This window comes from Odontesthes bonariensis, chromosome 17 (assembly GCF_027942865.1).
Source record: "Odontesthes bonariensis isolate fOdoBon6 chromosome 17, fOdoBon6.hap1, whole genome shotgun sequence".
NCBI lineage: Eukaryota > Metazoa > Chordata > Actinopteri > Atheriniformes > Atherinopsidae > Odontesthes > Odontesthes bonariensis.
This window is the reverse complement of record NC_134522.1, coordinates 4,992,488-5,018,683: the sequence shown is the minus strand read 5'-3', so window position 1 is coordinate 5,018,683 and position 26,196 is coordinate 4,992,488. Positions and strand designations below refer to the sequence as shown.

General features: G+C 41.7%; 4 protein-coding genes and 2 long non-coding RNA genes across 6 annotated transcripts; all 6 read left to right on the top strand.

The window, feature by feature from the left end:
• Nucleotides 1–4,857: 4,857 nt before the first annotated feature.
• LOC142366666 (uncharacterized) lies at nucleotides 4,858–9,401 on the top strand. Its single transcript, XM_075448623.1, has 13 exons — nucleotides 4,858–4,881; nucleotides 5,261–5,381; nucleotides 5,486–5,514; nucleotides 5,601–5,616; nucleotides 5,723–5,750; nucleotides 5,852–5,903; nucleotides 6,036–6,179; nucleotides 6,429–6,625; nucleotides 6,894–6,997; nucleotides 7,784–7,902; nucleotides 7,988–8,155; nucleotides 8,910–9,109; nucleotides 9,212–9,401. The coding sequence occupies exons 2-13, from the start codon at nucleotides 5,339–5,341 to the stop codon at nucleotides 9,399–9,401; spliced, it is 1,290 nt and encodes a 429-aa protein (XP_075304738.1). The 5' UTR covers nucleotides 4,858–4,881; nucleotides 5,261–5,338.
• Nucleotides 9,402–14,904: 5,503 nt separating this feature from the next.
• Nucleotides 14,905–15,499, top strand: LOC142366739 (uncharacterized). Its single transcript, XR_012766863.1, has 3 exons — nucleotides 14,905–14,990; nucleotides 15,116–15,262; nucleotides 15,346–15,499. It is a non-coding gene; the product is annotated as an uncharacterized LOC142366739 (long non-coding RNA).
• A 176-nt stretch (nucleotides 15,500–15,675) lies between these two features.
• LOC142366665 (uncharacterized) lies at nucleotides 15,676–16,924 on the top strand. Its single transcript, XM_075448622.1, has 5 exons — nucleotides 15,676–15,762; nucleotides 15,852–15,970; nucleotides 16,074–16,241; nucleotides 16,457–16,656; nucleotides 16,759–16,924. The coding sequence occupies exons 1-5, from the start codon at nucleotides 15,690–15,692 to the stop codon at nucleotides 16,922–16,924; spliced, it is 726 nt and encodes a 241-aa protein (XP_075304737.1). The 5' UTR covers nucleotides 15,676–15,689.
• Nucleotides 16,925–18,364: 1,440 nt separating this feature from the next.
• LOC142366663 (uncharacterized) lies at nucleotides 18,365–20,698 on the top strand. The gene is made up of 9 exons (XM_075448621.1): nucleotides 18,365–18,372; nucleotides 18,679–18,763; nucleotides 18,890–19,036; nucleotides 19,120–19,331; nucleotides 19,433–19,536; nucleotides 19,626–19,744; nucleotides 19,848–20,015; nucleotides 20,231–20,430; nucleotides 20,533–20,698. The coding sequence occupies exons 1-9, from the start codon at nucleotides 18,365–18,367 to the stop codon at nucleotides 20,696–20,698; spliced, it is 1,209 nt and encodes a 402-aa protein (XP_075304736.1).
• Nucleotides 20,699–20,814: 116 nt separating this feature from the next.
• LOC142366453 (uncharacterized) lies at nucleotides 20,815–21,573 on the top strand. The gene is made up of 3 exons (XR_012766820.1): nucleotides 20,815–20,918; nucleotides 21,057–21,233; nucleotides 21,504–21,573. It is a non-coding gene; the product is annotated as an uncharacterized LOC142366453 (long non-coding RNA).
• A 565-nt stretch (nucleotides 21,574–22,138) lies between these two features.
• On the top strand, nucleotides 22,139–26,196 carry LOC142366662 (uncharacterized). The gene is made up of 18 exons (XM_075448620.1): nucleotides 22,139–22,146; nucleotides 22,209–22,230; nucleotides 22,329–22,354; nucleotides 22,453–22,537; nucleotides 22,664–22,810; nucleotides 22,894–23,105; nucleotides 23,207–23,310; nucleotides 23,400–23,518; nucleotides 23,622–23,789; nucleotides 24,005–24,204; nucleotides 24,307–24,419; nucleotides 24,587–24,693; nucleotides 24,832–25,008; nucleotides 25,279–25,487; nucleotides 25,586–25,680; nucleotides 25,791–25,816; nucleotides 25,984–26,005; nucleotides 26,183–26,196. The coding sequence occupies exons 1-18, from the start codon at nucleotides 22,139–22,141 to the stop codon at nucleotides 26,194–26,196; spliced, it is 1,854 nt and encodes a 617-aa protein (XP_075304735.1).

Below are 26,196 nucleotides of genomic sequence, written 5' to 3'. Positions count from 1 at the left end.
TTTAAGGGGCGTCAAGAGGAATGCGGAGAAGAGGTGCTCTTGGAAGATTAGTTTTAAAGAGATTCTTTAAGATAGGGTGAGCATTTTGTAGCTCCTCCCACCACGGCTGAACCCAATGTTAGGGGTAACGCGTTACAAAGTAACGAGATTACATAACGATATTACTTTTTTGGGTAACGAAGTAAAGTAGGGCATTACATTAAAAAAAAAAACAGTAACTACACTACTTTACTAGACTATAGTAACGCGATTTCCTGTGTTACCCAGGCTGCTTTTGCCACTGTGAAAAGTCCTGATCTGTTTTGTGTTTTTTGTCTTTCTTTTTTTTGTGATGCCTGTGTGTGTGTGAGAGAGATGTGCTGGTTGCCATAGCAACGTAGCTGAAGCGGCAACTGCAAACAACTCAGAGAGGGAAAATTTAAAAAACAACTGAGAGAGAAAATAAATAAAAGATACTATGAGAGGGAAAATGGACACGGAGACAGAGACAGAGATAGGGGGCTTTGGCCAGTGGCGATATTGTCACTACTTTGAATTCATTTGTCGTAAGGACAAAAACATTAGAGTCAAATCTATGTCCCGGCAACAAATATCTTTCTACGGCGGTAACCTCGATGAGCAACCTGTCTAAACATTTGTCATCGGTCCATGGGAGCTCAAAACCCACCTCCACTGAAACAGGCAAAACTTTTTTCTATTGCGACACAAAAGCAGGTAACACATTACATTTTTACATTGAGATTTTTGTTCTCCTGTGTCGCAAAGCCTGTGTTTTGAAACTGACTGACCTCACATTAGCCTCCTTAATCCTTTTTAGTTTATTTTTCTGAGGCATCGTTCTATGTGGTTTTATATGCCATTTTGTATTATACAATAAATACCAAGTGAAGATGGGCAATGTCTGTACATACCTTAACGCTTTATTAAGAAACAGTAAAGTAATAAGTAATTAAGTTACTTTTCAAATGCAGTAACTAGTAAAGTAATTTCATTACAATTTTCAGAAGTAACTAGTAATAAGTAACTAATTACTTTTTTTGAGTAACTACCCCAACACTGGCTGAACCCCAGCTGACAGCAGTCTGGACTTTGGCTCCTTTGTTTGTTGGAACATCATTATAAGACAATCAGTGGGGTCACATGGCACTGAAAGGATCAGATTATTGGCTAAATTACAATAAGACTGAGCTGAGCAAGGGTAATTCTCCTTGGATATATGGCGGTGAATGAATGGGATCAGAGGCACAAAGCGTGTCATACCCCGGTATGATAGTCGGCAATGTACCCATTCCAGCTGTTGCTAATAGAGCCACTTCCTGTTGACCTCTTCACCACCAACAACAACAACAAACTCAGGCATTGGAGAAAGATGGAGAACGCAGAGCCAGATGAAGCTACGTCCCTCTACATTTGGTCTGTGATGAGCTGCTTGTTGCACAAACGCGATGCCCAACGGAGCATTCTCCATCGCGTTGTTTGTTTGTTTCTGACGGCGACAACAACAGGAATATCGTCTCCTTTGATTTCCGGTTCCCAACCTCAGGAAAACATCTGGAGCATGCGCAGAACTTGTGACTGATGTGCTTTTACACACCCAGGCAATAAAACTGCAACCAGACGAGAACTGTTTTAATTAGTGTTCTCTGTGTGGGGTGATGACCAAGCTTTTATTACTTCACTCTTCAGGGGCATCAATTAGAAACCAAATGCAATAGAAACAGAAAAGGTAGCAGTGGTTCTTCTTTAGTGAATTTGAAAAGCTTGAATTTAAGATGCTCGGCATGTTGGATGTTTCCAGCATCTTGGAGAGCTCGCTGCAGTTATTTTGTGGATTAATTTGTCTCATATTTGTGACTGATTTGGACTTTTGGGAATTTATACAACTTTCTAGGAGTTCTGAAATGCGATGAAATCCTGCGCTGTATACGATGAGTCATCTCATATCCTCTTTTTCATCTAACCTTTTTTCAGATTCTATTCTACGTGGAAACAAGTAGGAAATTCTATTGCATTTGGTTTCTAATCGACACCCCTGACATAAGGCATAATAAAAGCTTTACTAATTGAAACAGTTCCCGTCTGGCTGCAGTTTTATTGCCTGGGTGTGTTGAAGCACATCAGTCACGAGCACCACACAGGTGTGGCTGACAGGTGTCTTATTGTTGACTGGCATGTGACCAGCTCCAGATTAAATAAGTCTTTTATTTCATTTATTTAAGGATGTCGTCGTATTGTCTTCACAAGCTGTTTAAAGCTTGGCATAGATAAAAAGTGGAAATACGTTGATAAACAAATGTCAACGTGGGGTCAAATGCAGGTAAAAACTGCTCTTTACTTAAAAACGTCGATGATGCCCATCCTCATGTTAACTTCCATTGTTTTTCTGCTCGGGTAGGACATTTTCCCACCATTTCTGGATGATTTTATGGACACAGAAATTATCAGGGCTGTTGTGTGAGCCCTTAGTAATGACCTCTGGTAAACGCAAGCATCTGTTATAACTGTTGTTATAACAGAGACAGAAACACTGGTACAAAAAGAACAGCATGACCCTGAGGCAGATTCTTCTCATGCGGCTAGGATTTCTCAGGACAGCGCTGCAGGCAGATAGATTTAAGTGCATGAGTCATTTCACAAAAAGTTGATGCCCAGAAAAAAACAGGGCAGGAAAATGGTTGGTCGATAGGGTGACACTGCTTTCACTCAACAAGCTATTCTTAGATTTAGATGTGAGATGGTTATATGTGCAAGTGTTGCCTGGTACTTTATCCAACTTAAGTTGATATTGGTTACACAGATGTAAAATGGTACAATCTATGTATCATCATATTAAACTTGCAAACATTTTGTTCAAATGGAAAAAAACAAGCATTGTCATACTGATGCTTAGTTAAACTGGTGTTGACAGACAAATACAGTCTGGACAAAGGAGCCTTCACCGAATAGGCTGCATTACATAAATCACACTGTGACTGGAAGGTTTTTTGTAAATAAGTGAGAATGAAATATGAAGTTGTAATGTAAACAGAGTTTCTTCTCTTAAGGCCAGGCTTTAATACAATGGTACTGATTACAAAGCCACTCACTGGGCTTTAAATACAACGAACAACCCATAAAGAACAGATGACAGTAACCACTACTGGCTGCAGCTTGGAACCTCTTTGAGAAAACATTTCAACACATTTCATTAAAGAAAGGTTATAGGGAATATAAAATAGACCAATAAGTACCACCACCAAGTGTCAAAGACCTGTAAAGTTATATATGTCTGTCAGGCCTGTGTCACCATGGGTTCCTTATGGGTTAACACAAACTGATTAAAGGCCCGCTCATATCCGTATTGTTTCTCATAAATGGTTGGAACAATGTCAAACCTTTTAATTCAGATGCAAAAACAAAGCTGTTTATCGATTAAACCTGTTGAACGGCTCTCTAAAAAAGGAAGACCAGCGTCCTCTCTTGTCCTTTTTGATGGGACACGGAAATCTCTGTAAATAAACTGAATCCAAATCTGCTGCAGTTTAACATCTCTGGATCGGACATCACAGTCATAAACAGAACATGTCAACTCGACTAGTTTAGCACCCTTAAGAAAACACTTGCTTCTCCACATTCTTTCATTTGTTTCTCAAATAACTTGCAGGAGCCCCACCCAGTTATTGTCAGGATTGATTGGTGCAGGCTCCTACGAATAGTTTAGAAATACTTAAAGGAGTGGTCTGACCTCAGCTTTCTGAGCCTGAGGGCAATGCTCTTCAAATTCAAAGTGGAAGTCCTCAGCCAAAGTATTGTAGTTAATTTTGCTTGTCATAGTTTTGGTAAAACATAAAACGCATCATATGAACATGTTGACGAAGGTGATTTTTCACCAAGTTGAAAAGTAGAAGGTTTTGACGGAAACCTTTTGGAGGCGGCTCCATTTTTAAGCTGGGATGAACGTCACCATGATATTATATATCACATTTTAGAGACCGTTTTCTTCAAGGTTTATGACATATTGAGTACCCATATATTTCATATTGTAAATCCAGCTGACCAGTTTGTACTGTAATGTTGCATTATTAATAGAAAGGCTACTGAATTGCACTCGTGCTCTGGCCTGAGGGCGCTGGAGTGCTGACTCAATTCAAAACACGTTGACTCCAAGTTGATCTAGATTAAAGGAAATGAACTCGTGGTGAGAAAAGGGACCATCTTTTAGGATAATCCAATATGTCCATTACAGCAACATTGTTTTAGATACCATATTTATATGTATAGAGTATAAAACTTTGCACCTTGGTGTTGGGAAAGAGGTAGTTGGATGACAAAAGCCAAATCCAGCATCAGTCCTAATTTGTGGCCTGATGTGTCGTCTGTTGAACCAACAAAGACAACTGGATGTAAGATCAAAATGGATCGGTTAAATATCTAGGTGGTGACCGACGGTTTGGTGTCTTTTACATGCAGTAAGAATTCAAATAGTTTTTGGTTAATCACACAAATATTTGATTACCAAAAATGACGCAGCAGACTGACGGTTGGAAATCATATTGGTTGTTTTACAGGAAACAAATCATCAACAATATTATGTCAAATATCAATTCATGATAAAAAATCACCAATAAATATGCAAGAACAGCAGCAGTTCTAATCTGGAATTTTATCATAACATCTGTGTGTGATTTTCTGTGATTCTGAGCATCTATACAGTCTGAAAACAGATCAACAAGCTTTCTCAAATGGTGTCACCCAAATGGAATCAACATGCCGATCATTGTGTGCATGTTTAAGCTTCAACTTCATATCGGAGATTGGCTGATTTGTGTTGCTCCACCCAGTGTATAGCGACTTAAGTGCGACCTTCCCTTTTTCTGTGACAGACCAAAGGCGTTCAGACAGGTGAGCTCAACCTGCTGCATATCTTTCTTTAGTTTGTCTTTCTGCTCCAGAATCATAGAAACAGAAGGTGCAATCTAATATTTTCTTTAAATTGTGCAGGAATCAGGAAATAACAGTTATCTTGACAGTTGTTTCTGGAAATTTCTTATAAATAACTTGATGTTAATTTGAACATAATTTTGCTTCTAAAACATATTTTTAATAGAAATGAAAATATAATCGTGGGTATTTGGTGACGTAATTGTTTTACTTTTAAGCAAAGAAATCCATCAAAATATACAGATTTTATGTTAGATTTTAACAAGACATGTGGTTTATAACTTAATAAATGAACAGAAAACAAATCTGAAATATTATTGTGTAATTTTGCTTTTTCCAGTATTTTCAGCTAAACTTCTTGGTATAAAATGCCAGTTGAAAAAAGCTGAGAATCGCTAGGGTGTGCAGAGTTTTCACAATGGGAGGCCCCAGAGCCTCAGTTCTGCTACTCTCGACAGTCGGTAAGTCTCCTCCGATATTCAGAGAGAAATCATTAAGTTTTGTTTCCCTTTTGTCATCGAAACATGAAGAATATGCTGATTAAAATCTTTTTGTGGTCCCTCAGTTTGCATGTTGTTGTCGGCCTCTTCAACTGTAAGTATGAGTCATATTAATTGCAACAAAAATACACAACTGTGAAAAGGTAGATTAATATTTTGTGCTATAAATTCAATTCACAGCCCAACACAACACAAGGTAAGGACAAACTATTTATTATAAAAAAAAAACAGTGACAATATTAAAAAAGAAGAAAACTGTTAAAGTTAAAGCATTTCTTTTTCTCCGTTTTCCACCCTTATAGGTTCAGGTTTTCAACCACCTGAGTTCGGGTCAGCATGATAAATATTTTCATACTTTCACCTTCAGCAGGAATACTATTTCAATGATCATTAATAGTTAAATTACTGTTTTTTTTATTCTATTCTTATAGAGTTTTTAAGGAGTCCTGCAAAGCAGTAAACCTACGCGATGTCAGTCACAGTGTAAGCGTTTATAAAGACTCCCAATAATCTTTGTTAAGTCAGAAAGTTATCCTTCTGCATTGTTAAAAAATGACACCCCCTTGTGGTCATTTACCTAAGTAACACTTCCCATAATGTTGATGTTTTTTGCAGATATCTGCGGCTGTGGACAAACTGGTTGGAGAGCTGTCCTGTAAAAGGGGTAAAAATGAAAGCCTGTCAGGGGGAAAGTCCAAAGAGGTGGAACGAAACCTCCGGCAGATCGTAGAGTCGACTTTAAAAGTCTTCTTAGACCTGGTAATTAAGTGAACTATCTTTTTATCTTCTTAAACACGTGTGAAACACATAGTTACAATTTAATGAAAGTGAGAAAGTTTTTTAAGATGAATAAATGATGAGAATAATTACTGACGCTTTAGTCTGGGGCTCATATCAGGTGCCACTTTGTTTATCAAAGCAAATTATAATATTCGTAAATGCGCTGTATTGTGTCTGAGATTTACAGTTTTTTTACAAATATTAATTTAAAACTTTGTTTTACCACAGGGCACCAATGAGTCTAGAATGGATGTTCTGGATGTATTTGGAGTCCAGGAGAGCCTACGTCTGCTTAACTTCAGCGACCCTGAGTCCATCAGACTGTGGTTCTCACTGAAGATGGTTCCTGTTCTGCCGTTTGTCACTGAAGGCCTCCTCATCCAGCTCGCCAATCAGAGCTTCAGCTGCAGCTCCTTCCAGGAACTGTGAGTGAATTAATTTCTGTTTTACACATAAACCTAAAACTGACTGAACTCCAGTCATGCTGCAGCTTGACTCAGTAGAAAGGAAGAAAGTCCTTAATTTAAAGTAACTAACTAGAGTAACTGTGCTGAGTTCATGAGGTTACATTAAAATGGGTTCCTACAAAATTAAAAAGGTTTGATATAAATGTGATTACCATTACTGTTCAATGACTCTTTGATTTACATGTTTATGTTGTTAAAGAAAAAGTTATGTTATTGTATTTTCAAGGGTGAAATCTATGAGTTCAGAACTGGAGAAATCTCCAGGATTGGATGGAAAATTAATCTACGATAACTTCATCAAAGCGTTTCTGTCAAGAAAGGATTCAACAGGTAACAACAAAGAGAAAACTTCCCTTTAACTAAGAGAAACACATTAAAGCTGCAGTCTGCAACTCTTTTTCAAGCATAATGCCTGGAACTGTCCGGGGATTCTGAAAGTAGTACATTAAATACCCCAATACAAAAAAAAAAAGAGTTCTCTAGGTCCCCTATATGTCCCGCTAGGTCCCTCCAAAGCCAGCAGGTTTGTTTACAAAATTGCAGACCGGACCGGTAAAAGGTAACCAATCAGGTTTACGAGCTGGGCTCTGCTGCCTGTCAATCACTGATTGTGCACGCGCGATACAAGGTAGGCTCGTCCCCACGCTTATTTATCTGGACTATTGAACTTCATTACGGGCTAGTCTACTTACTGTGTCTTCCATGATCGCAAATGACAGGTGAGTTGATGAATGAGGAGTCGTGTAAGCGCATCTGGCGTGCACGTCTACGTGCACGAGTTCTCATGTGTTTTGATGGGGCGGGACAGGAAGTTGAATAACATTTTATTTTTCGGTTAAAAAATAAGCATTTCTTGCATTTTGCGACTACGGAGGTCACCGTTTTCAACTTCAAGCGTTCTGATAGATCATGTAAACTCTTAAAATGCCAAAAATTAGGACTTTACGTATGACAACAACAATTCCTGCAGACTGCAGCTTTAATAAACACAACTTATCTGCAGACAAGAACAAAGCTTTTGTAAAGGCTGGCTCTCAGGCTCAATTTAGTAATGTGTTGATGTTCATCCAGCCAGTCTCTTTGATTCTTTCCTTTCTTTTTGTTTTCTTTGGGCAGATCCTGGCTGCGTCTCATCTTTCAATGACACTCAAGAGTGGATGAATGCAAACCTCGGCTTCTTCTTTAGCTTTGCATCCATAGAGGATTTGCAAGCCCTCAATCCAAACTTCTCCATCGTGAGTTTCTGCAGCAGAAGCTGAACTATTGTCCCAAAATAACTTATTTTTCCTGAATGATCATGTACTGATTTCCTTTTTGTAGGCTGAAACATTTAAAAAGCTCAATACCTCCAAGATGGCCCAGTTCATCCTGAACTCAGAGACCCTGAATGACACGGGCATCATCGATCTGGCCTTCGACCGACTTGAGGTTGGCAACGCTCTGGAAAATGTGAATGTATTCCTGAAACAGCTGACCTTAAATGCACGGGTAAGCTATACTTTAAAGTTTGTTAATAAGTACAATCCGGGACTTAGAACCAACTGTTCTTAGTACTGAGACTGGTATCTAAACCACTGAATCATTTTTATGGAACTAAAATATAAAATATAAAAGTTAATTTGTTAATTAAAGTTCAACTTTATCTCTTGAGCACATTTAAAATGACCTGAGTTTCACAAAGTACTGTACAAGTTATACCACGTAAACATTATCAACAAAACTAAAACCCAGCAATTAATTATTTAAAAAAGATGAAGGTAAAATATCCATCCATCCATCCATCCATCCATACCTTCCTCTTATCTGAGGTTGGGTTATGGAGGCAGCAGGTCCAGGAGGGAAATCCAGACATCCCTCTCCCCAGCAACACTCTCCAGCTCCCCCTTTGGATCCTGAGGCATTCCCAGGTCATATGGGATGTTTATCACTCCAGTGAGTTCTGGGTCTGTCCCGGGGCCTCCTCCCAGTTGGACGTGCCCAAAAAAATCTCCAAAGGGAGGCGACCAGGAGGAATCCAAATAGGATGGTGGAGCTCCTACCCCTATCTCTAAGGCTGATCCCAGCCCGCCTCTGAAGGAAACTCATTTCAGCCGCTTGCATCCATGACTTCAGTTGTGAACCAACTTGTTTTAACAGTCCTCATAAGAACATGTCATGAAGTGCAAACTTTTAAAAATCCCACAGTGTACCACCTCATAAAAATTGTACGGAGTCTGATTCTTTCTGTGCCGTAACGTGACAGGTCCCAGAATTCACACCAGCCGTGAGAGATCGGTGCATGGACAGGACCTTCGTCATCATCGGTCCTCTTTTCTCGGGCTTCAACAGAGATGACTTTGATTTTTGGTTCAATGTCAGACTGGTTCCCATCCTTGGAAGTTTCCGTCCACAGATGCTCAGGAATGCAACCTCAGGCATAAACTGCACAAACTATCACATTGTGTGAGTAGCATTTTAGGATCAACCAGGACTTCCATGCATCAAATTACTAGGCTAGGTCATTCTCAGGGACTGTGTAAGAAAGTTTTGTTCCAATCTTTGCAGTGTCAGAGGGATTGCCAAAGTTTTCCCTGCCATACCCGTGCAGAGACTTCAAGGAATCGCAAATGCTCTGCTGGGCTATCTGAAACAATCTGCCAGTGTCATCAATACACCAGGTAGGCCTAAAAAAAGAAAAAACTTCAAACATGCCAAGGCAGTGAATTTGGGAAAAAGTGTGCCCAAACAGAACTGAGAAGAAAATATTACCTCATGTTGTTTGATCGATGAAAAGAAGCTGCTTGCTAAGTTGTGAATATTCTACCATGTCTATGCGTACCTCAGCTTGCAGGCAGGGAATCAAGAGTGATGCAGAATGGATTGAAACAAACTTGGGTCCATTTTCTCAGTACACACCATATTCTGACCTCAAAGTCTTTAACCTCTCTCAGGTAAGTCACGTATTTCACAACCAATCTTCTCAGAGAAAAGCGGCACAACATTTAGAAACGGGCAGGTCCACGAATGGATGGTTCTGCCGTGTCATAAAGAGAACCAAATTCATCCATGCTCCTGCTTTATATTATCAGGAGACGGTTGTGGGTGTCCTCTCACCGCAACAGAAGGCTGAGCTGATACTGGATCCAGACAGCGGTGCTTTGGAGGACCCCACCCTCGTAAGGGTGGTGCTCACAAACTTGACCGCGTCTGGCGATGACCTGCAGATCACTCAGTTTTTCCAGACATTTACAAAAATCAACAAGCAGGTAAATGCTTCACACTTACTCCATCTCATTTTCGTCCCTCGGTGTTTGCTAACAAGCGACCCGGGTAAATTCTCACCGGGACTCCGGCAATCTCTCTAGGGGCCAAATTTAAATTCAAATAATGGATTTCTGATATGATTCTTTACCGACTTGTTGACACCAGTGCCTTGGTTCCTGACTTTCATACTTCAGAGTACAAGGATGTGCCACCAATCTTGTCCTTATTTTCCTTATTGTTCTAAACTACCACTTCAACTCTTTTGCTTCCAGAAAAACGTTACCTTCATCAAAAATCCCGCTGTACGAGACATCATCTTGAACCTGACCTTGACAGTCCTTGCGCCCCAATTTGAGGACTTTAAGCCTGAAGGCTTTCAGCTGTGGTTCCAGGTGTACTTGGTTCCTGTGATAGCAAGCCTCAATCCCAACAGCTTGCGGGTGATCCCTATCAACATCAGTTGTGCATCCTACACAGCCATGTAAGAGATATTTATCAGGAGAAGCAATGATTATTTTGAGTTAGCATGATGTTAAACTGCTTCCAGAGTCAAAATACCTGACGTTTTCCTCTCCTCAGACTCACGGGTCTTCGGGAAAGTTTGAAATTTCTTCCACTGGACCTTTCCAAGGGTGTGAGATCAAGCATGGAATCCCTCAAAAAGACCTTCCCACGTACGTGTCAATAATGCTTTGCTGACGAGCACCTTCAAGAAAGCCCAGAGCTACCATACAGATGGAAATAAATAAATACACTAACTCATTTCCCTTTTTCTCTCAAACAGGTTGCTCAGTACCAGATTCTTTCATGGTAAGTTCATTACTACAGACATATCACAGAGATTAGACATTGTTTCATGGCATTTTACAAGACACAAGTATGGCACACTAACTTTTCACTGGCAGCTATGTCAAGGTATTAAAAGTTCATGTAGCTTTGTCCACTACCCTAACACATGTTGCTTTATTTGTCTCCAGTGCAAGGATACACCTGTTGATGGTAAGTGTCTCCAGAAATATCACTCAATTCCACTGTAATTACACAATTGCATTGTGAAGTACCCTTATCTGATACACAATTATGTTTGTTTCACAGAGAACCTCATCTGTGCTGCAGTCAATAAGTGGGTGGATTACTGTTTTACACAATCCTGAATTTACATGTTCTTCTTCACAGTGGAACTAAGGTGACCATGGGTTTGTTTTTTATTCTTTTCTTCAGATCACAAGTCCAGCAGACACTGGCAGCTGACAATTCCTCTACAGCCCTGTGCAATCTCACCATCACTGAACATGCCTGTTCCTTGGTAGGACTGTTTAATATAAGCTGCCGGTCCTATAAAACAATCGGCCATTTCTTACATTATAATCTTCAGACAAATCTCCATAGGCTCTGCCATGTTTACATTTCTTGTCATTTTTTTTCCACAAGGCTGAGAATCTCACACAAAGAAACTTGGCCTCACTGTTGAAATGCTCTCTGGAAAGCCAAAGGACTTACCCGGTAGAAGTCTGGAAGCTTTTCTTCCAAAAAGCTGCTCCTGCTCTGGACCAGGCTCTCGAGACATTCACCACCACTGTAAATCCAGTCCCATAATTTCACAACATCGATTGCATTCCTGTGGGAATTCTATATCCAACCAATTTTTCCCCCAATTCTAGGCCCCTAACAACAGCAACCAAGCCTTGTCTAATGCTCTTGAAGCTCTGGGAGAGGTCAGACTCTCCAGCTTCGGGCAGGCACAACTACAGAGTAAAGATTTCATCGCCGATTGGTTCCAGAAAAAGATCCGCCCATTCCTGGCTTCTCCATCCACAAACTTCCTATTCTGCCTGAGCTCCAACAACTTCAGTTGCTTGACGTACCAGACTGTGTAAGTGTGTTTAGAAATTCATATTTAATTCACCACTGTAAACAACACAACAGGAAAACACTCGGATGTTGCAATGTTAAAAATCTTCCCTTACGTTTTAGCATCAAGGCATTCAGCAACCAAAGGGCCTTTATGGACACCAACAGACAGCGAACAGTCTTCACTCATTTCATCAAACCATTCCTGTCAAAAAATGATTCATCAGGTATGGGCAGGTTATCGGGCTACGTTTGGTAATGTCTTGATAGCGTGTGCTGTTAATATCTAAGCAATGTCTCCGCTTTCTTTTTGCAGATCCTGGCTGTGTTTCATCTGTCAATGGTAGTCAGGACTGGCTACAGGCAAACCTTGGTAGCTTTTCTGAATTTGCCACCCTACAGGATTTGCAAGCCCTATATCCAAACTTCTCCAGCGTGAGTTCCCACTGCAGTTGTTTAGTTCTTCTTTCAAACATCATTTGTCCTCAGGTTTTGGTGTGACTTTTGTTTACCTTCATTTTGATATCCATTTTTTCAGATTGAAATCCTGTCAGAGCTCGCTCCCTCTCAGGTGGCGCAGTTATTACTGGGCTCAGAGAAATCCAATGACACAGATCTTATCGATCGTGTCTTTGACCGACTTGAGGATGGTAATGCTCTGAAAAATGTGGATGAATTCCTGACACAGCTGAACGCAAATGGAAAGGTGAGCCTCACTTTTCAGTGCAGGAAGAAAGACAAAATCAGACTTACAACTTAACGTTCTCAGACCTCAGAAGGGTATCTAAAACTCTGCATCTTTTTTTGGGAACTAATTGACAATATCCAACCTACCTTTCCACCTTTCAAACATCCTGTATGGTGTACTTGCAACATAGAAATTGTACGGAGTCTGATTCTTTCTGTGCCGTAACGTGACAGGTCCCAGAATTCACACCAGCCGTGAGAGATCGGTGCATGGACAGGACCTTCGTCATCATCGGTCCTCTTTTCTCGGGCTTCAACAGAGATGACTTTGATTTTTGGTTCAACGTCAGACTGGTTCCCATCCTTGGAAGTTTCCGTCCACAGATGCTCAGGAATGCAACCTCAGGCATAAACTGCACAAACTATCACATTGTGTGAGTAGCATTTTAGGATCAACCAGGACTTCCATGCATCAAATTACTAGGCTAGCTCCTTTTCAGGGACTGTGTAAGAAAGTTTTGTTCCAATCTTTGCAGTGTCAGAGGGATTGCCAAAGTTTTCCCTGCCATACCCGTGCAGAGACTTCAAGGAATCGCAAATGCTCTGCTGGGCTATCTGAAACAATCTGCCAGTGTCATCAATACACCAGGTAGGCCTAAAAAAAAGAAAAAACTTCAAACATGCCAAGGCAGGGAATTTGGGAAAAAGTGTGCCCAAACAGAACTGAGAAGGAAATATAACCTCATGTTGTTTGATCGATGAAAAGAAGCTGCTTGCTAAGTTGTGAATATTCTACCATGTCTATGCGTACCTCAGCTTGCAGGCAGGGAATCAAGAGTGATGCAGAATGGATTGAAACAAACTTGGGTCCATTTTCTCAGTACACACCATATTCTGACCTCAAAGTCTTTAACCTCTCTCAGGTAAGTCACGTATTTCACAACCAATCTTCTCAGAGAAAAGCGGCACAACATTTAGAAACGGGCAGGTCCACGAATGGATGGTTCTGCCGTGTCATAAAGAGAACCAAATTCATCCATGCTCCTGCTTTATATTATCAGGAGACGGTTGTGGGTGTCCTCTCACCGCAACAGAAGGCTGAGCTGATACTGGATCCAGACAGCGGTGCTTTGGAGGACCCCACCCTCGTAAGGGTGGTACTCACAAACTTGACCGAGTCTGGCGATGACCTGCAGATCACTCAGTTTTTCCAGACATTTACAAAAATCAACAAGCAGGTAAATGCTTCACACTTACTCCATCTCATTTTCGTCCCTTGGAGTTTGCTAACAAGCGACCCGGGTAAATTCTCACCGGGACTCCAGCAATCTCTCTAGAGGCCAAATTTGAATTCAAATAATGGATTTCTGATATGATTCTTTACCGACTTGTTGACACCAGTGCCTTGGTTCCTGACTTTCATACTTCAGAGTACAAGGATGTGCCACCAATCTTGTCCTTATTTTCCTTATTGTCCTAAACTACCACTTCAACTCTTTTGCTTCCAGAAAAACGTTACCTTCATCAAAAATCCCGCTGTACGAGACATCATCTTGAACCTGACCTTGACAGTCCTTGCGCCCCAATTTGAGGACTTTAAGCCTGAAGGCTTTCAGCTGTGGTTCCAGGTGTACTTGGTTCCTGTGATAGCAAGCCTCAATCCCAACAGCTTGCGGGTGATCCCTATCAACATCAGTTGTGCATCCTACACAGCCATGTAAGAGATATTTATCAGGAGAAGCAATGATTATTTTGAGTTAGCATGATGTTAAACTGCTTCCAGAGTCTAAATACCTGACGTTTTCCTCTCCTCAGACTCACGGGTCTTCGGGAAAGTTTGAAAATTCTTCCACTGGACCTTTCCAAGGGTGTGAGATCAAGCATGGAATCCCTCAAAAAGACCTTCCCACGTACGTGTCAATAATGCTTTGCTGACGAGCACCTTCAAGAAAGCCCAGAGCTACCATACAGATGGAAATAAATAAATACACTAACTCATTTCCCTTTTTCTCTCAAACAGGTTGCTCAGTACCAGATTCTTTCATGGTAAGTTCATTACTACAGACATATCACAGAGATTAGACATTGTTTCATGACATTTTACAAGACACAAGTATGGCACACTAACTTTTCACTGGCAGCTATGCCAAGGTATTAAAAGTTCATGTAGCTTTGTCCACTACCCTAACACATGTTGCTTTATTTGTCTCCAGTGCAAGGATACACCTGTTGATGGTAAGTGTCTCCAGAAATATCACTCAATTCCACTGTAATTACACAATCGCATTGTGAAGTACCCTTATCTGATACACAATTATGTTTGTTTCACAGAGAACCTCATCTGTGCTGCAGTCAATAGGTGGGTGGATTACTGTTTTACACAATCCTGAATTTGCATGTTCTTTTTCACAGTGGAACTAAGGTGACCATGGGTTTGTTTTTTATTCTTTTCTTCAGATCACAAGTCCAGCAGACACTGGCAGCTGACAATTCCTCTACAGCCCTGTGCAATCTCACCATCACTGAACATGCCTGTTCCTTGGTAGGACTGTTTAATATAAGCTGCCGGTCCTATAAAACAATCGGCCATTTCTTACATTATAATCTTCAGACAAATCTCCATAGGCTCTGCCATGTTTACATTTCTTGTCATTTTTTTTTCCCAAGGCTGAGAATCTCACACAAAGAAACTTGGCCTCACTGTTGAAATGCTCTCTGGAAAGCCAAAGGACTTACCCGGTAGAAGTCTGGAAGCTTTTCTTCCAAAAAGCTGCTCCTGCTCTGGACCAGGCTCTCGAGACATTCACCACCACTGTAAATCCAGTCCCATAATTTCACAACATCGATTGCATTCCTGTGGGACTTCTATATCCAACCAATTTTTTCCCCAATTCTAGGCCCCTAACAACAGCAACCAAGCCTTGTCAAATGCTCTTGAAGCTCTGGGAGAGGTCAGACTCTCCAGCTTCGGGCAGGCACAACTACAGAGTAAAGATTTCATCGCCGATTGGTTCCAGAAAAAGATCCGCCCATTCCTGGCTTCTCCATCCACAAACTTCCTGTTCTGCCTGAGCTCCAACAACTTCAGTTGCTTGACGTACCAGACTGTGTAAGTGTGTTTAGAAATTCATATTTAATTCACCACTGTAAACAACACAACAGAAAAACACTAGGATGTTGCGATGTTAAAAACCTTCCCTTATGTTTTAGCATCAAGGCATTCAACAACCAAAGGGCCTTTATGGACACCAACAGACAGCGAACAGTCTTCACTCATTTCATCAAACCATTCCTGTCAAAAAATGATTCATCAGGTATGGGCAGGTTATCGGGCTACGTTTGGTAATGTCTTGATAGCGTGTGCTGTTAATATCTAAGCAATGTCTCCGCTTCCTTTTTGCAGATCCTGGCTGTGTTTCATCTGTCAATGGTAGTCAGGACTGGCTACAGGCAAACCTTGGTAGCTTTTCTGAATTTGCCACCCTACAGGATTTGCAAGCCCTATATCCAAACTTCTCCAGCGTGAGTTCCCACTGCAGTTGTTTAGTTCTTCTTTCAAACATCATTTGTCCTTAGGTTTTGGCGTGACTTTTGTTTACCTTCATATTGATTTCCATTTTTTCAGATTGAAATCCTGTCAGAGCTCGCTCCCTCTCAGGTGGCGCAGTTATTACTGAGCTCAGAGAAATCCAATGACACAGATCTTATCGATCGTGTCTTTGACCGACTTGAGGATGGTAATGCTCTGAAAAATGTGGATGAATTCCTGACACAGCTGAACGCAAATGGAAAGGTGAGCCTCACTTTTCAGTGCAGGAAGAAAGACAAAATCAGACTTACAACTTAACGTTCTCAGACCTCAGAAGGGTATCTAAAACTCTGCATCTTTTTTTGGGAACTAATTGACAATATCCAACCTACCTTTCCACCTTTCAAACATCCTGTATGGTGTACTTGCGACATAGAAATTGTACGGAGTCTGATTCTTTCTGTGCCGTAACGTGACAGGTCCCAGAATTCACACCAGCCGTGAGAGATCGGTGCATGGACAGGACCTTCGTCATCATCGGTCCTCTTTTCTCGGGCTTCAACAGAGATGACTTTGATTTTTGGTTCAACGTCAGACTGGTTCCCATCCTTGGAAGTTTCCGTCCACAGATGCTCAGGAATGCAACCTCAGGCATAAACTGCACAAACTATCACATTGTGTGAGTAGCATTTTAGGATCAACCAGGACTTCCATGCATCAAATTACTAGGCTAGCTCCTTTTCAGGGACTGTGTAAGAAAGTTTTGTTCCAATCTTTGCAGTGTCAGAGGGATTGCCAAAGTTTTCCCTGCCATACCCGTGCAGAGACTTCAAGGAATCGCAAATGCTCTGCTGGGCTATCTGAAACAATCTGCCAGTGTCATCAATACACCAGGTAGGCCTAAAAAAAGAAAAAACTTCAAACATGCCAAGGCAGTGACTTTGTGAAAAAGTATGCCCAAACAGAACTGAGAAGAAAATATTACCTCATGTTGTTTGATCGATGAAAAGAAGCTGCTTGCTAAGTTGTGAATATTCTACCATGTCTATGCGTACCTCAGCTTGCAGGCAGGGAATCAAGAGTGATGCAGAATGGATTGAAACAAACTTGGGTCCATTTTCTCAGTACACACCATATTCTGACCTCAAAGTCTTTAACCTCTCTCAGGTAAGTCACGTATTTCACAACCAATCTTCTCTGAGAAAAGCGGCACAACATTTAGTAACGGGCAGGTCCACGAATGGATGGTTCTGCCGTGTCATAAAGAGAACCAAATTCATCCATGCTCCTGCTTTATATTATCAGGAGACGGTTGTGGGTGTCCTCTCACCGCAACAGAAGGCTGAGCTGATACTGGATCCAGACAGCGGTGCTTTGGAGGACCCCACCCTCGTAAGGGTGGTGCTCACAAACTTGACCGAGTCCGGCGATGACCTGCAGATCACTCAGTTTTTCCAGACATTTACAAAAATCAACAAGCAGGTAAATGCTTCACACTTACTCCATCTCATTTTCGTCCCTCGGAGTTTGCTAACAAGCTACCCGGGTAAATTCTCACCGGGACTCCAGCAATCTCTCTAGGGGCCAAATTTAGATTCAAATAATGAATTTCTGATACGATTCTTTACTGACTTGTTGACACCAGTGCCTTGGTTCTTGACTTTCATACTTCAGAGTACAAGGATGTGCCACCAATCTTGTCCTTATTTTACTTATTGTCCTAAACTACCACTTCAACTCTTTTGCTTCCAGAAAAACGTTACCTTCATCAAAAATCCCGCTGTACGAGACATCATCTTGAACCTGACCTTGACAGTCCTTGCACCCCAATTTGAGGACTTTAAGCCTGAAGGCTTTCAGCTGTGGTTCCAGGTGTACTTGGTTCCTGTGATAGCAAGCCTCAATCCCAACAGCTTGCGGGTGATCCCTATCAACATCAGTTGTGCATCCTACACAGCCATGTAAGAGATATTTATCAGGAGAAGCAATAATTATTTTGCGTTAGCATGATGTTAAACTGCTTCCAGAGTCTAAATACCTGACGTTTTCCTCTCCCCAGACTCACGGGTCTTCGGGAAAGTTTGAAATTTCTTCCACTGGACCTTTCAAAGGGTGTGAGATCAAGCATGGAATCCCTCAAAAAGACCTTCCCACGTACGTGTCAATAATGCTTTGCTGACGAGCACCTTCAAGAAAGCCCAGAGCTACCATACAGATGGAAATAAATAAATACACTAACTCATTTCCCTTTTTCTCTCAAACAGGTTGCTCAGTACCAGATTCTTTCATGGTAAGTTCATTACTACAGACATATCACAGAGATTAGACATTGTTTCATGACATTTTACAAGACACAAGTATGGCACACTAACTTTTCACTGGCAGCTATGTCAAGGTATTAAAAGTTCATGAAGCTTTGTCCACTACCCTAACACATGTTGCTTTATTTGTCTCCAGTGCAAGGATACACCTGTTGATGGTAAGTGTCTCCAGAAATATCACTCAATTCCACTGTAATTACACAATCGCATTGTGAAGTACCCTTATCTGATACACAATTATGTTTGTTTCACAGAGAACCTCATCTGTGCTGCAGTCAATAGGTGGGTGGATTACTGTTTTACACAATCCTGAATTTGCATGTTCTTTTTCACAGTGGAACTAAGGTGACCATGGGTTTGTTTTTTATTCTTTTCTTCAGATCACAAGTCCAGCAGACACTGGCAGCTGACAATTCCTCTACAGCCCTGTGCAATCTCACCATCACTGAACATGCCTGTTCCTTGGTAGGACTGTTTAATATAAGCTGCCGGTCCTATAAAACAATCGGCCATTTCTTACATTATAATCTTCAGACAAATCTCCATAGGCTCTGCCATGTTTACATTTCTTGTCATTTTTTTTTTTCCAAGGCTGAGCATCTCACACAAAGAAACTTGGCCTCACTGTTGAAATGCTCTCTGGAAAGCCAAAGGACTTACCCGGTAGAAGTCTGGAAGCTTTTCTTCCAAAAAGCTGCTCCTGCTCTGGACCAGGCTCTCGAGACATTCACCACCACTGTAAATCCAGTCCCATAATTTCACAACATCGATTGCATTCCTGTGGGACTTCTATATCCAACCAATTTTTTCCCCAATTCTAGGCCCCTAACAACAGCAACCAAGCCTTGTCAAATGCTCTTGAAGCTCTGGGAGAGGTCAGACTCTCCAGCTTCGGGCAGGCACAACTACAGAGTAAAGATTTCATCGCCGATTGGTTCCAGAAAAAGATCCGCCCATTCCTGGCTTCTCCATCCACAAACTTCCTATTCTGCCTGAGCTCCAACAACTTCAGTTGCTTGACGTACCAGACTGTGTAAGTGTGTTTAGAAATTCATATTTAATTCACCACTGTAAACAACACAACAGAAAAACACTAGGATGTTGCGATGTTAAAAATCTTCCCTTGTGTTTTAGCATCAAGGCATTCAGCAACCAAAGGGCCTTTATGGACACCAACAGACAGCGAACAGTCTTCACTCATTTCATCAAACCATTCCTGTCAAAAAATGATTCATCAGGTATGGGCAGGTTATCGGGCTACGTTTGGTAATGTCTTGATAGCGTGTGCTGTTAATATCTAAGCAATGTCTCCGCTTCCTTTTTGCAGATCCTGGCTGTGTTTCATCTGTCAATGGTAGTCAGGACTGGCTACAGGCAAACCTTGGTAGCTTTTCTGAATTTGCCACCCTACAGGATTTGCAAGCCCTATATCCAAACTTCTCCAGCGTGAGTTCCCACTGCAGTTGTTTAGTTCTTCTTTCAAACATCATTTGTCCTTAGGTTTTGGCGTGACTTTTGTTTACCTTCATATTGATTTCCATTTTTTCAGATTGAAATCCTGTCAGAGCTCGCTCCCTCTCAGGTGGCGCAGTTATTACTGAGCTCAGAGAAATCCAATGACACAGATCTTATCGATCGTGTCTTTGACCGACTTGAGGATGGTAATGCTCTGAAAAATGTGGATGAATTCCTGACACAGCTGAACGCAAATGGAAAGGTGAGCCTCACTTTTCAGTGCAGGAAGAAAGACAAAATCAGACTTACAACTTAACGTTCTCAGACCTCAGAAGGGTATCTAAAACTCTGCATCTTTTTTTGGGAACTAATTGACAATATCCAACCTACCTTTCCACCTTTCAAACATCCTGTATGGTGTACTTGCGACATAGAAATTGTACGGAGTCTGATTCTTTCTGTGCCGTAACGTGACAGGTCCCAGAATTCACACCAGCCGTGAGAGATCGGTGCATGGACAGGACCTTCGTCATCATCGGTCCTCTTTTCTCGGGCTTCAACAGAGATGACTTTGATTTTTGGTTCAACGTCAGACTGGTTCCCATCCTTGGAAGTTTCCGTCCACAGATGCTCAGGAATGCAACCTCAGGCATAAACTGCACAAACTATCACATTGTGTGAGTAGCATTTTAGGATCAACCAGGACTTCCATGCATCAAATTACTAGGCTAGCTCCTTTTCAGGGACTGTGTAAGAAAGTTTTGTTCCAATCTTTGCAGTGTCAGAGGGATTGCCAAAGTTTTCCCTGCCATACCCGTGCAGAGACTTCAAGGAATCGCAAATGCTCTGCTGGGCTATCTGAAACAATCTGCCAGTGTCATCAATACACCAGGTAGGCCTAAAAAAAGAAAAAACTTCAAACATGCCAAGGCAGTGACTTTGTGAAAAAGTATGCCCAAACAGAACTGAGAAGAAAATATTACCTCATGTTGTTTGATCGATGAAAAGAAGCTGCTTGCTAAGTTGTGAATATTCTACCATGTCTATGCGTACCTCAGCTTGCAGGCAGGGAATCAAGAGTGATGCAGAATGGATTGAAACAAACTTGGGTCCATTTTCTCAGTACACACCATACTCTGACCTCAAAGTCTTTAACCTCTCTCAGGTAAGTCACGTATTTCACGACCAATCTTCTCTGAGAAAAGCGGCACAACATTTAGTAACGGGCAGGTCCACGAATGGATGGTTCTGCCGTGTCATAAAGAGAACCAAATTCATCCATGCTCCTGCTTTATATTATCAGGAGACGGTTGTGGGTGTCCTCTCACCGCAACAGAAGGCTGAGCTGATACTGGATCCAGACAGCGGTGCTTTGGAGGACCCCACCCTCGTAAGGGTGGTGCTCACAAACTTGACCGAGTCCGGCGATGACCTGCAGATCACTCAGTTTTTCCAGACATTTACAAAAATCAACAAGCAGGTAAATGCTTCACACTTACTCCATCTCATTTTCGTCCCTCGGAGTTTGCTAACAAGCTACCCGGGTAAATTCTCACCGGGACTCCAGCAATCTCTCTAGGGGCCAAATTTAGATTCAAATAATGAATTTCTGATACGATTCTTTACTGACTTGTTGACACCAGTGCCTTGGTTCTTGACTTTCATACTTCAGAGTACAAGGATGTGCCACCAATCTTGTCCTTATTTTACTTATTGTCCTAAACTACCACTTCAACTCTTTTGCTTCCAGAAAAACGTTACCTTCATCAAAAATCCCGCTGTACGAGACATCATCTTGAACCTGACCTTGACAGTCCTTGCACCCCAATTTGAGGACTTTAAGCCTGAAGGCTTTCAGCTGTGGTTCCAGGTGTACTTGGTTCCTGTGATAGCAAGCCTCAATCCCAACAGCTTGCGGGTGATCCCTATCAACATCAGTTGTGCATCCTACACAGCCATGTAAGAGATATTTATCAGGAGAAGCAATAATTATTTTGCGTTAGCATGATGTTAAACTGCTTCCAGAGTCTAAATACCTGACGTTTTCCTCTCCCCAGACTCACGGGTCTTCGGGAAAGTTTGAAATTTCTTCCACTGGACCTTTCAAAGGGTGTGAGATCAAGCATGGAATCCCTCAAAAAGACCTTCCCACGTACGTGTCAATAATGCTTTGCTGACGAGCACCTTCAAGAAAGCCCAGAGCTACCATACAGATGGAAATAAATAAATACACTAACTCATTTCCCTTTTTCTCTCAAACAGGTTGCTCAGTACCAGATTCTTTCATGGTAAGTTCATTACTACAGACATATCACAGAGATTAGACATTGTTTCATGACATTTTACAAGACACAAGTATGGCACACTAACTTTTCACTGGCAGCTATGTCAAGGTATTAAAAGTTCATGAAGCTTTGTCCACTACCCTAACACATGTTGCTTTATTTGTCTCCAGTGCAAGGATACACCTGTTGATGGTAAGTGTCTCCAGAAATATCACTCAATTCCACTGTAATTACACAATCGCATTGTGAAGTACCCTTATCTGATACACAATTATGTTTGTTTCACAGAGAACCTCATCTGTGCTGCAGTCAATAGGTGGGTGGATTACTGTTTTACACAATCCTGAATTTGCATGTTCTTTTTCACAGTGGAACTAAGGTGACCATGGGTTTGTTTTTTATTCTTTTCTTCAGATCACAACTCCAGCAGACACTGGCAGCTGACAATTCCTCTACAGCCCTGTGCAATCTCACCATCACTGAACATGCCTGTTCCTTGGTAGGACTGTTTAATATAAGCTGCCGGTCCTATAAAACAATCGGCCATTTCTTACATTATAATCTTCAGACAAATCTCCATAGGCTCTGCCATGTTTACATTTCTTGTCATTTTTTTTTTTCCAAGGCTGAGCATCTCACACAAAGAAACTTGGCCTCACTGTTGAAATGCTCTCTGGAAAGCCAAAGGACTTACCCGGTAGAAGTCTGGAAGCTTTTCTTCCAAAAAGCTGCTCCTGCTCTGGACCAGGCTCTCGAGACATTCACCACCACTGTAAATCCAGTCCCATAATTTCACAACATCGATTGCATTCCTGTGGGACTTCTATATCCAACCAATTTTTTCCCCAATTCTAGGCCCCTAACAACAGCAACCAAGCCTTGTCAAATGCTCTTGAAGCTCTGGGAGAGGTCAGACTCTCCAGCTTCGGGCAGGCACAACTACAGAGTAAAGATTTCATCGCCGATTGGTTCCAGAAAAAGATCCGCCCATTCCTGGCTTCTCCATCCACAAACTTCCTATTCTGCCTGAGCTCCAACAACTTCAGTTGCTTGACGTACCAGACTGTGTAAGTGTGTTTAGAAATTCATATTTAATTCACCACTGTAAACAACACAACAGAAAAACACTAGGATGTTGCGATGTTAAAAATCTTCCCTTGTGTTTTAGCATCAAGGCATTCAGCAACCAAAGGGCCTTTATGGACACCAACAGACAGCGAACAGTCTTCACTCATTTCATCAAACCATTCCTGTCAAAAAATGATTCATCAGGTATGGGCAGGTTATCGGGCTACGTTTGGTAATGTCTTGATAGCGTGTGCTGTTAATATCTAAGCAATGTCTCCGCTTCCTTTTTGCAGATCCTGGCTGTGTTTCATCTGTCAATGGTAGTCAGGACTGGCTACAGGCAAACCTTGGTAGCTTTTCTGAATTTGCCACCCTACAGGATTTGCAAGCCCTATATCCAAACTTCTCCAGCGTGAGTTCCCACTGCAGTTGTTTAGTTCTTCTTTCAAACATCATTTGTCCTTAGGTTTTGGCGTGACTTTTGTTTACCTTCATATTGATTTCCATTTTTTCAGATTGAAATCCTGTCAGAGCTCGCTCCCTCTCAGGTGGCGCAGTTATTACTGAGCTCAGAGAAATCCAATGACACAGATCTTATCGATCGTGTCTTTGACCGACTTGAGGATGGTAATGCTCTGAAAAATGTGGATGAATTCCTGACACAGCTGAACGCAAATGGAAAGGTGAGCCTCACTTTTCAGTGCAGGAAGAAAGACAAAATCAGACTTACAACTTAACGTTCTCAGACCTCAGAAGGGTATCTAAAACTCTGCATCTTTTTTTGGGAACTAATTGACAATATCCAACCTACCTTTCCACCTTTCAAACATCCTGTATGGTGTACTTGCGACATAGAAATTGTACGGAGTCTGATTCTTTCTGTGCCGTAACGTGACAGGTCCCAGAATTCACACCAGCCGTGAGAGATCGGTGCATGGACAGGACCTTCGTCATCATCGGTCCTCTTTTCTCGGGCTTCAACAGAGATGACTTTGATTTTTGGTTCAACGTCAGACTGGTTCCCATCCTTGGAAGTTTCCGTCCACAGATGCTCAGGAATGCAACCTCAGGCATAAACTGCACAAACTATCACATTGTGTGAGTAGCATTTTAGGATCAACCAGGACTTCCATGCATCAAATTACTAGGCTAGCTCCTTTTCAGGGACTGTGTAAGAAAGTTTTGTTCCAATCTTTGCAGTGTCAGAGGGATTGCCAAAGTTTTCCCTGCCATACCCGTGCAGAGACTTCAAGGAATCGCAAATGCTCTGCTGGGCTATCTGAAACAATCTGCCAGTGTCATCAATACACCAGGTAGGCCTAAAAAAAAGAAAAAACTTCAAACATGCCAAGGCAGGGAATTTGGGAAAAAGTGTGCCCAAACAGAACTGAGAAGGAAATATAACCTCATGTTGTTTGATCGATGAAAAGAAGCTGCTTGCTAAGTTGTGAATATTCTACCATGTCTATGCGTACCTCAGCTTGCAGGCAGGGAATCAAGAGTGATGCAGAATGGATTGAAACAAACTTGGGTCCATTTTCTCAGTACACACCATATTCTGACCTCAAAGTCTTTAACCTCTCTCAGGTAAGTCACGTATTTCACAACCAATCTTCTCAGAGAAAAGCGGCACAACATTTAGAAACGGGCAGGTCCACGAATGGATGGTTCTGCCGTGTCATAAAGAGAACCAAATTCATCCATGCTCCTGCTTTATATTATCAGGAGACGGTTGTGGGTGTCCTCTCACCGCAACAGAAGGCTGAGCTGATACTGGATCCAGACAGCGGTGCTTTGGAGGACCCCACCCTCGTAAGGGTGGTGCTCACAAACTTGACCGAGTCTGGCGATGACCTGCAGATCACTCAGTTTTTCCAGACATTTACAAAAATCAACAAGCAGGTAAATGCTTCACACTTACTCCATCTCATTTTCGTCCCTCGGAGTTTGCTAACAAGCGACCCGGGTAAATTCTCACCGGGACTCCGGCAATCTCTCTAGGGGCCAAATTTAAATTCAAATAATGGATTTCTGATATGATTCTTTACCGACTTGTTGACACCAGTGCCTTGGTTCCTGACTTTCATACTTCAGAGTACAAGGATGTGCCACCAATCTTGTCCTTATTTTCCTTATTGTCCTAAACTACCACTTCAACTCTTTTGCTTCCAGAAAAACGTTACCTTCATCAAAAATCCCGCTGTACGAGACATCATCTTGAACCTGACCTTGACAGTCCTTGCGCCCCAATTTGAGGACTTTAAGCCTGAAGGCTTTCAGCTGTGGTTCCAGGTGTACTTGGTTCCTGTGATAGCAAGCCTCAATCCCAACAGCTTGCGGGTGATCCCTATCAACATCAGTTGTGCATCCTACACAGCCATGTAAGAGATATTTATCAGGAGAAGCAATGATTATTTTGAGTTAGCATGATGTTAAACTGCTTCCAGAGTCTAAATACCTGACGTTTTCCTCTCCTCAGACTCACGGGTCTTCGGGAAAGTTTGAAAATTCTTCCACTGGACCTTTCCAAGGGTGTGAGATCAAGCATGGAATCCCTCAAAAAGACCTTCCCACGTACGTGTCAATAATGCTTTGCTGACGAGCACCTTCAAGAAAGCCCAGAGCTACCATACAGATGGAAATAAATAAATACACTAACTCATTTCCCTTTTTCTCTCAAACAGGTTGCTCAGTACCAGATTCTTTCATGGTAAGTTCATTACTACAGACATATCACAGAGATTAGACATTGTTTCATGACATTTTACAAGACACAAGTATGGCACACTAACTTTTCACTGGCAGCTATGCCAAGGTATTAAAAGTTCATGTAGCTTTGTCCACTACCCTAACACATGTTGCTTTATTTGTCTCCAGTGCAAGGATACACCTGTTGATGGTAAGTGTCTCCAGAAATATCACTCAATTCCACTGTAATTACACAATCGCATTGTGAAGTACCCTTATCTGATACACAATTATGTTTGTTTCACAGAGAACCTCATCTGTGCTGCAGTCAATAGGTGGGTGGATTACTGTTTTACACAATCCTGAATTTGCATGTTCTTTTTCACAGTGGAACTAAGGTGA